The 9,878-nt window shown below is 59.2% G+C and overlaps 1 protein-coding gene across 6 annotated transcripts in view; it reads left to right on the top strand.

Moving 5' to 3' along the window:
• PMEPA1 (prostate transmembrane protein, androgen induced 1) overlaps window positions 1–9,139 on the top strand; it is a 57,108-nt gene extending 47,969 nt beyond the window's left edge. For all 6 annotated transcript variants that reach the window (XM_047852613.1, XM_047852610.1, XM_047852608.1 and 3 more), the window contains 2 exons: window positions 4,407–4,460; window positions 4,929–9,139. In XM_047852613.1, the coding sequence (XP_047708569.1) occupies window positions 4,407–4,460; window positions 4,929–5,477 (603 nt within the window). In that variant the 3' untranslated portion in view covers window positions 5,478–9,139. The remainder of the gene's footprint in view (window positions 1–4,406; window positions 4,461–4,928) is intronic.
• The last annotated feature ends 739 nt before the right edge of the window (window positions 9,140–9,878 follow it).

The raw sequence follows: 9,878 nt of genomic DNA on the forward strand, positions 1-9,878 counted from the left end.
CTGTGCCCTGCCCGCTGGCCGCTCTTCAACAGGCGGGCCGCAGGGGCTGCCGGGTTCATCCCCAAGTATGTCTGTCCCCGTGCGTGCGATGTGTGATTTCACAACCTGGGCAGGAGCGGGCGGCCAGGCCTGATGGACAGGCTGGGATTTGCAGGGAGAAGGTGGCACGTGGGTGGCCCGGGGCTATGCGCCCGAGCACGTCTCTGAGCCCGTGAGGACAGCCATGGAACAACCCGAACTCCCGGTTCTGGGGGGCGCCTGCGGTTGGCGGTGGGGCTGAGCCAGGGGTGACTGGCAGGCCTGTCCCCGGCAGGGTCAGGCATCTCCTCCTGCATCCGGCTGCCGCCGCAGCACGTCCACAGGTAGCCGGGGCAAGGAGATCCACCCCCTTGGTCCCTCTGACGGGAACACCGCCTGCCCCAGACCTGAGGCTCGGTGTGTCCGGTTGGGGGGGGGGGGGCACCCGGGCTGCTGCTCTGAAGGAATCCTCTGCGGCTAAGGCCCGGGCTCACCTGTGTCTGTTTGCTGTGACTGTTGCCCGAGTGACGGCGTTGCCAGCTGCACTGTGGCGAGCACGCACCTGCCTCCCCTGTGCCCGGTGCTTTCCCGCCCGCGGCAGCCTGGAAACCCCACTCCGTGGGGGGGAACCTGGGGCCCGCAGAGGTGGGAGCATTTGCCTGAAGCCTCTCAGCCTGTAAGTGGCAGTTTGAAGAGCCCAGGCCCGTTTGTCCTCCCTCGGATGCTGGGGCAAGGGAGGGCACTTGGAACAAACGAGAAGGCACTAGCTGGGGGGGGGGGGGGGGGGTGCCCCTCTGAGCCTCAGTCTCCCTCAGACGGGTGGAGCTAGCCTTTCTGCAGCCTGCCCCATAGGTACAGTCACGGGGAGGATGACGTTTGCCCAGAGAGCTGGGGAAATGACACAGGTTCCGGTGGGAGGGAGCCCTGCTGCCACCGGGGGCGGGGAGACTGCCTTGTGGGTAGCACCTGGGACTTTGTGCCCAGACAGAGGTGAAGATTCGGGCCCCGGTTCCTGGACACCCGAAGCCAAAGGAGAGTCGCCACCCCCATCTACCCAGCCGCCTGCATGGACCCCTGGGGCTGCCTGGCAGGGTAAACACAGAGCTTCGTTAGGCCTGAACTGAGTGTGGCAGCTCCCTTGGGGACCCCCCGCCAGACAGGGCGAGTCTCAGGGCCCCGTGACCTCCCACAGGGGCCCAAACCTGGCCACTGTCAGCCTGGGGCTGGCCCTGCCCCTGGCGTGGCTGTCCTGCCTCGGGTCCTTTTCAGGGTGAGCCCGTTTCATTCGCTTGAATGAGGCCCACATTTAGGTAAGCCTGTGGCCCCAGAATGTCACTTCCTTGTCTGGTGCTGCTCCCAGGCAAGCCAGGGTCTAGCGCATAATGGTAACAACAGTGATGATCCAGCCACCACGGTGGCACCGACTGTGGGTCTGAAGGGTCTTGCGCTGGGGTTGGCAGGTGAGGGGAATGTTACCTGTGAAGGCAGGTACCGTCCCACCCGGGCGCATTTGAGCAGGTGGACAGGTGCAGCCAGGCCCCACCCAGGAAGCGTCCTGTTTTCATTTCTGAGCTGCTCCCGGGTCTCTGAACTTTGCTTTCAGACACCACTTTGGACAAACATTCCCCGCTTTGAATTCCTCTCCTTGGCGGCCTTCATTGTTCCCGCAAAGTTTATGTAACTTGAGCAGCGATGGTCACTTCACCCGTAGCCCCCACCCCCGGAAGACGGTTTGTGCACGGGGCCCGCTCAGCGTGGGGCAGGGATGCATTCAGACTAGGGCTCAGCCAGGGCTTTGGATGGGGCAACCCTTTGTTCTCTTTGTCCCCAGATCAGCCCTGGCGTGGGTCTCCTGCCTCCCACATGGCTTCTGTGGGCACAAGGCTTCTGATCGGGGCCAGTGCAGCCAGCTGGACATTCGATCACTATACAAATGGGCCAGGCTGCTAGAGGGGCTGAGTTGCTATGGGAGCCAGGGAGGCAGTGGAGCGGGGGGAGGGGGGTGGTGGGTGGTTCCTGGGAGGCTCCCTGGAGGAGGAAATGACTCCTAGGTGCACAAGCTCGAGGCAGTCAGGTGATGAGGCTGGTGGGTGATTTGGGACTCTGTGGTGGGGCTCCTGGGGCAGCGACAGGTGCTGTCTTAAGCTTCCTGGGTGGTGTCACCGTGCAGCCGGGTAGATACTCCCTGTGCTAGGGCTGGGAGTCGGGGGAGTGGTGGGCAGAGGTCCTGGGCGGCCACGTCACGCAGAGCCTGGGACAGAGGGACTCGTAGGAGGGTTTTAGGCAGGAGTTTATCTGGGTCACATTTCATCCTTGGCTGCGTGCATCACGCCCCGGGACTCCTGACCCTACTGAGGAGCAGGTAGATGTCCCCATCTGCTTCCTGGCACATATGGACTGTGCCACTGGCCCGACGGGGGGCTGCGGAGCCTGCCAGGACCAGCCTGAGCCCGGGTGGCTCTGGAGGCAGGCAGGTCAGGGTTTGGATCCTAGCACTGCCTTTCACCAGCTAGGCCTACTCAGCTCGGCTAGCCGACCTCAGCCTGCCTTGTAGGTTTGTCGGGAGAAATGAGATAGTGCTTTATTTATTTATTTTTGAGAGACCGAGGGAGGGGGCGGGGGTTGTGGGCAGAGAGATAGGGAGACAGAATCCCAAGCAGGCTCCGCACTGACAGTTTGATGCGGGGCTCGAACTCAAGAACTGTGAGGTCAGGACCGGAGCCAAAATTGAGTCGGATGCTTAGCTGACCGAGCCGCCCAGGTGCCCAGGAGAGTGCTTAGTGCGGTTTCTGCCACCAAGGCAGTGACTGATACGTTACTGATATCAGTAACAAAACGGCCTTCGGTGACCACATGAAGGGGCAAGGTCGTATGTCTGCTTGCATCCTAACACCTGGAACATACTAGAGAGAGACTCCAATGAGTCTGTCTGCCGGCTGAGTGCTTTCCTGGTGGGACGGTTTTGAGAGCCATAGGGCCCCCTAGTGGCCGTGTCGGTAACTGCAAGCCTCGGCCTACCCGCCCCCTCCAATTCCTGCTCCAGCCCCAGCCCGTGGGTGAGAATGTCTTAGGTGGGACCCCTCGGGAAAACGTGCCCCCAAGGAAACTTTTGGGGTGATAATGTTATTTCTATGGTAGTGATGGGTCTCTGGTATATACACATGCCAAAACTTAACCAAATTGTATACCCTGGATATGCGCAGTTAATATTATCTATCAGTTACGCCTACAGAAAGCTGTAAAATTCTAACAAGACATCCCTCCCCCTGCCCCCAGGCTCAGGGCTGTCTAGCATCATGTGACCAGCATTGGCTGGGTTTGCCTCCTGGTACGGGGTCCCCCTTCCCCGACCCTTGGGTCTCTCCCCCAGACCTGAAACCGCACGTGGCCAGCTGTCCCCCATGCAGCCTGTCCACGGGTCGGGGGGGGGCGGCCACGGGCCCGTGTGCAGAGGCTGCGGGCTTCGTGAGGTGGCACTTACCCCTTTGGCAAGAGGCGGTGCCTCGTTCCACTGTTGCTGACCCACCGGATCACGATTTGGTGACAGAGCAGCTCCGTGAGTGCAAGCGAGGGAGGGGCAGAGAGAGAGGGAGACACGGAATCGGAAGCAGGCTCCGGGCTCTGAGCTCTTGAGACAGGGGTGTTCGAGAAAGTCTGCAGACCTGACCACGCAGTGGGGCGGCCAGTGCCAAGGCCCGTGGGTGCATGCGCTTTGCGCTAGATGGTGGGTGGGCGTGGCCCCCAGCACTTCCATATACTCACTCAGGGCCACAGGCACTCCAAGCATATTCCACCCGTGGAAAGTTCCAGAAGTTAAGTAACTTGCAGAGGTCACCCTGCAAGCAAGTGCTGGTCGAGGCCAGGAGGCCTGGATGAGGCCCGTTTCCTTAACCAGCCATTTCACAAGAGAACTTGGGTTCGTGCTAAGGTGCCTGGGAAAAGCTGCTGGAGAGTTCTGAGAAGGAGGGGCCCGCCAATTAGATGTAGGTTTTGGAAAGCGTGAGCGTGGAGGGTGAATTTTCGGGGGACAGCCGGGGGAAGGCGGGTGGCCGCGAGGCTTGCAGTTACCCACGTGGCCACGAGGGGGCTCTACGGCCCTCAAAACTGTCCCACCCGGAAAGCCCTCAGCCCGCGCAGACTCATTGGAGTCTCTAGTATGTTCCAGGTGTTAGGGTGCAAGCGGACATGCGACCTCGCCGCTTCACGTGGTCACCGAAGGCCGTTTGGTTACTGCCAGAACCGCCCAGGGCCCAAGGTGCGGATGGGGAGCCGTGGCCGGGTGCTGCATCTGATGGCACATGCAAGATCGCAGGGTCAAAGCCCGTCGGCCCCTTTGCTCTCTCCCCTCTGTTCATCCTGCTGACCCCGCCCCTCTCCTCCCCGCACAGGAAGGATGCCTCTGGCCCTCGGAGAGCACCGTGTCGGGCAACGGAATCCCAGAGGTGAGACCCTGTGCTGCCGCCTGCCCCCTCCCTGCCTGTCCCCCAAGGCTGCTGTTGTGGACGCCTGAAGGCCATCCTCCCAGCAGGTCCCCCTTTCCAAGCCAGGGGCGCCTCCCTTGGCCCGAACGGCGTGGCTGCTGGCCCACACCTCTGCCCTTTTCCAAAGAGTCATCGTCCGCGGCTGCTGGGATCACCCAAGCCGGGACGTAACGCTCTACCCGCAGGGAGTGGCCCACAGCATCTACAACACGCGCGGACAAAAGTTGCCCCGATTTCAGCCCTGGGATGATGCTCCCAGCCCGGGGGGGGGGGGGGGGGGGCCGGCGTCAGCGCGCGGCCGGACTCAGCGCGCTGGGCGCCGCCACCTGCCGTCCCGTCCCCCGGAGAGCAGGGCCCCGCGCCTCGGGTCCTGCTTCGGGGGCGCGGAGGGACCCTCACTCTGCTCCGTGCCCCCCCTCCTCCCTCCAGCCGCAGGTCTATGCTCCTCCGAGGCCCACCGACCGCCTGGCCGTGCCCCCCTTCACCCAGCGGGACCGCTGCCTCCGCTTCCAGCCCACCTACCCGTACCTGCAGCACGAGATCGACCTGCCGCCCACCATCTCGCTGTCGGACGGGGAGGAGCCCCCGCCCTACCAGGGCCCCTGCACCCTCCAGCTGCGAGACCCTGAGCAGCAGCTGGAGCTGAACCGGGAGTCCGTGCGCGCGCCCCCGAACAGAACCATCTTCGACAGCGACCTGATGGACAGTGCCATGTTGGGCGGCCCCTGCCCCCCCAGCAGTAACTCGGGCATCAGCGCCACGTGCTACGGGGGCGGCGGGCGCATGGAGGGGCCGCCCCCCACCTACAGCGAGGTCATCGGGCACTACCCCGGGTCCCCCTCGTTCCAGCACCAGCAGAGCAGCGGGCCGCCCTCCTTGCTGGAGGGGACCCGGCTCCCCCACGCACACCTCGCCCCCCTGGAGAGCTCACCCGCCTGGAGCAAAGAGAAAGATAAACAGAAAGGACACCCTCTCTAGGAATCCCGGGGCCGGGGCCGGGCAGCAGTGAGTATAGGAAAAAAAGAAAAAACAGAAAGGCGAAACACTCCGCACTTCCGAAACCAGAAGACAGAGGAGGACCGGGCGGCACCCAGAAAATGTGGCGCGTATCCATCCTTTCCCCCTCTGTGTATAAATATTTACATGTTCTGTCTGGTCTGAATGCACAAGCTAAGAAAGCTTGCAAAAACAAAAGAAAACAAAACAAAACAAAAAAAAAAACCACGTTTCTTTGTCGAGCTGTGTCTTGAAGGCAAAAGAGAAAAAAGAAAAAAAAAAAAAAACCTACCCTAGTCTTTTCTGTTCCTAGTTGAGCTGCGTGCGTGAATGCTTATTTCCTTTCGTTTGTTTATGATGATTTCACTTAACTTTAAAGACCTATTTGCACAAAACCTTTGTTTAAAGATCTGCAATATTATATATATAAATATATATAAAATAAGAGAAGTATTGTGAGGGCAGGAGTATTTTTGTATTAGAAGAGGCCTATTAAAAAAAAAAAAGTTGTTTTCTGAACTAGAAGAGAAAAAAAAGGCAATTTTTGAGTGCCAGGTCAGAAAGCGTGTATTACCTTGTAAAGAAGAAGAAGAAGAAGAAGAAGAAGAAGAAAAAAAAAAAACTACAAAGCAGGGGTTTAGAGTTATTTATATAAATGTTGAGCTTTTGCACTATTTTTTAATATAACTATGTCAGTGCTTGTTTGATGGAAACTTCTATCGTGTCTGTCGAGACTTTTAAGGGGGAAGCGGCGGAATTTGGCAGCGGCCGTCTGGCAGAGGGCGGGCTCTGCACGGAGTTGGGGGAGGCTTCCGGAGGGGGCGCTCCTCCTGCGTAAGTGGAAGCTTCTGTCTAGCGGTCGGTTGTTACCGCCTCATACATTCCCCACCGGAGGAGACGCATTTCCCCCTCTGGGCCGGCACAGCCTTTGGATGGCAGACGAGATGGGGAAATCGGTCACCCAGTGCCAGGGTGGTGGCTTTGCCTTGCCCCAGATGAAAATAAACTGTTCCTGAAGGATCTTAGTTTTTCCTCCTGTTTTTTAAGCATGAGCCCCCTCCCCCTCCCCCCAGGAAGGGGCTGAGGCGCCCCCTTTGCCGCCGCTGCCGCTGCCGCTCCCGGAGCGCGTTGCCGGGACCCGCCGGAGAGGTTGGGGTGGCTGCTTTCCGTGCGGACGATCCGGCGGGTCCAGGACTTCTCAGCTGAGGGTGGCGGAGGCCACCGGCAGATTGGAAAGGCCCCCGAGGAATTCGACCTCATCCCTGGCTTTCTCTTTACGTAGCAGTTCTCACCGAACAGGCCAACAAACGGGACACCAGAGAGAAAAAGTGACACGCGCAGGTGTCTCCCAGGACACGCCAGAGGGTTAACGCGAAGAGAACCAGCACCGACAACGGGGAAACCGGCGTAAACCTGTGCTTTATGTTTTCAGATCAGAATTGAATTCTTTACCTCCTCTCCCACACGTCCATTCCTCTCCCCGTGGAAACAGTCGTGTTTGGCGTGTCCGTGTGTCTCTGTTTTCCCAGCATCTGTATCAGATACGAGTCTCGTTTGCCAGGGTTTTGCCGAGTGGATTTCGGGTTGGCAGGATCCCTTGGTGGCCTGTGCAGGCGAGGGCGCGTGAGTGGGCACACGTGTGTGACAGTGGCAGGCCGGCCAGCGAGGGGGGGGGGCGCCCCTTGGGATCTACTGGTTCACATTCCAGGGGGTGACCCCCCCCCCCCCCGCCCCCCGGTCCCTTCCTCCCCGAGCTGTCTTTTCCTTCTGGAAGAATGCTAACTGTCAGACTAACGCGAGAGAAGGCATATGGGCAATAACTTGTTTCTAAGCAACTTTTTTATTACTTAAACACCTGAGAACAGTTTTGAAGTTCTGACCATTTGAACTCTATTTATACGCACATTTTAAGAGCGTGGTGACCAACAGATAAACGCGGACTCTGGGCGTTCGCTGCTGACCAGCCTGGCAGAAGGTTCTTGTACTTTGACAATAAAAAGCTGCCTCTCCGTGGGGTCCTCGGCCTAAACTTTGCTCCTCTCTCAGAGAGGATGCTTTTTGCAAGTCGTGCTGAGAACTCGGTGTAATTTGTCCTAAAAGGTACAGGGACACGTTTATAGATTTAAAAAAAAAAACAACAAAACAAAAATTTTTTAAGCTGTATCTCTCCTTTCCGCGAAGAGTCAGTCTCCCTAGTGCCTTACTGAGGAAGCAGTGTCCTCTCGTCACCGGTTGGGGGGCATCCCTGGGCAGTGTCTCCGTCACCCCCCCCCCCCCTCCCGGGGACTGGCCTTTCCACTCGAGGGCTGCGGCTGCTTCTCGAACACCCCCATAGCCCTCTCGGTGCCCGGTCCCGCCCGCCCTCCCACCGTGGAGGCGCCTGGCCCAGCCAGGCGACCCCCTCCTGCCCCTCCTCCTTGTCACCTACTGGGTCCAGTCCTGTGCCAACTCCCGGGCGGGTTGTGAGCCCGGACGCCGACCTCGTCTGCCTGGGCAACGTCGGGCCCAGGCGTGGCCCGGGTCTTGGCGTGGATCCTGTTGCCTGGCCGTGTGGTCTGTGTGGGAGGAAGCAGGAGGGTGGGCTCCTGACCTCAGCGGGCTTGAGGGCAGAGCGCATCTCCGCGATCACATCCCGGGACCGCTGGGCCGCAGGGCCCCGGGGTTTCGTGCCCAGCACAGGCCCCTTGCAGAGGCTCCCGGCAGAGAGGCCGGGCGAAGTCGGGGCGCATCCCGAGAAAACCGGGGGGGGGGGGGTTCTGGAAACTGCTAGCACTAAGCTCTTGGTCTCGGGGGGTGTATTCGTTCCCTCCAGATGCTGGCCGCCATGCCCTTGTCGCTGAAAAGGCTCTGAGCACCCCTCGGGAGGCCCCCTTTTGCCAGTAAAAAGTTCGGGGTCCTCGGCAGTGGCTGGTTGGAGGGGGACCGGCTGGGGCTTTCTCTTGTCCTCGGTTCCCTGCTTCTCAACCGCATTTCCTCCCGAGGAAGCGCATCCCCCCCCCCCCCCCCCCCAAGCCCGGGTCTCCGCAGGCCGACTTAGCAGGGGCCCTAAGAGCCACCCGTGTCCCCCACAAAGTGTTCTTTGCAAGGAGCTGAGACTCCCCTCGCCCCCCACGTCTAGTGAACACCAGGCCAGGGCCAGAAAGCGAGTCTGTCCCCTGTCCTTGTCTCCGCTGTGAATGGTATGTTTCCGAACTTGTTTCCTACGTGCCCACAAAGCTTCCAGATGCAGACGACATCCCAGCGATCAGGAAAACTACAAGTGTCGTTTTGTTTTGTTCTGTTTGCCCTGGAAGCCGCGCTTCGAATTTTGCTGTACTGTAGCGCCCAGAAGGACACGCCTTGTCGTTTGCCTGCCCGATTCCACGGCGGTGTGCTCCTGGCACGCTTGTACGTTGCGTTCCTGGCGGTGAAGCCGCTCTCCTTTGCAGCCCTGTTTCCCGAGTTCTGTTCAAGTTAAACTCATGTAAATTCCCCGTGGCACGCTGGGTGCGGCGCCCACGTTGCTGCCACGTGAGACTCTGTATTTGGATGCCAATCCACAGGCCTGATGAAATCGCTTCTTGTGTATCAATAATCCTTAGTGGCAATGATGACTTTCTGAAAAGCTGCAATACTTACACAATAAATTTTACAATTCTTTGGAATGAGGCTTTCTGACTTCTTTGGTCACATTCACCTACCCCCCCCCCCCCCCCGCCCTTCACCGCCCTCGGCAACAGTCCCAGGGCCCACTTAGTGGGGTGCCGGAGAGCCCGCTGAACTTCTGTGGGCCCTTGAGCCATCTCTTGGACCTCTGTTCCAGCTCAGGCAGGGGGTTGTAATAAAAGGGGTTAAAATTAGCCCACCGCTTTTGTTAATTGGGGTGGAAAGAGTTTGCAAGACACTGGCTACTTTTCCTCCCTCTTAGAAAATCATCCTTCTCTGTAGCGTGCCAAAAGCTCTGATAAGGTCTGCAAGAAAGAAACTCCCTGAGGTGGGTCCCTTCCAGAAGTAAACCGTGAGGCATGGGTTTGTGCTAGGGGATGGGTCAGGGGCGCTCCTAGGGGAGACGGCTAAGGGGATTGGGAAGAAGACCGAGAAGGAGGAGAAACAAAGCAAGGTAGGGACAGTTTTGGACAAAGTCCGTCTCAGCCTGATCCCAAAGGTCCCAAAGGGACCTGTGGGGACCTCTAGGGGGTAAGTTGCTTCCGGATGAGAGGTAGACTCTCAGATGCTCCTGGCTGTTTGGTGAGGCATTTCACAAGCCCCGGGGCGGCCCTCAGGGGATGTTCCCAGGTACCGACCATTAGAAACGACCATTAGAAACGCGGAAGCGGGGGAAGGGGAGACAGGACCTTAAAAGGGATCGCAGGGAGTCTGAGTGAGCTACCCACAGTGCCCCTC

Source organism: Prionailurus viverrinus, chromosome A3 (genome assembly GCF_022837055.1).
Source record: "Prionailurus viverrinus isolate Anna chromosome A3, UM_Priviv_1.0, whole genome shotgun sequence".
Lineage (NCBI taxonomy): Eukaryota > Metazoa > Chordata > Mammalia > Carnivora > Felidae > Prionailurus > Prionailurus viverrinus.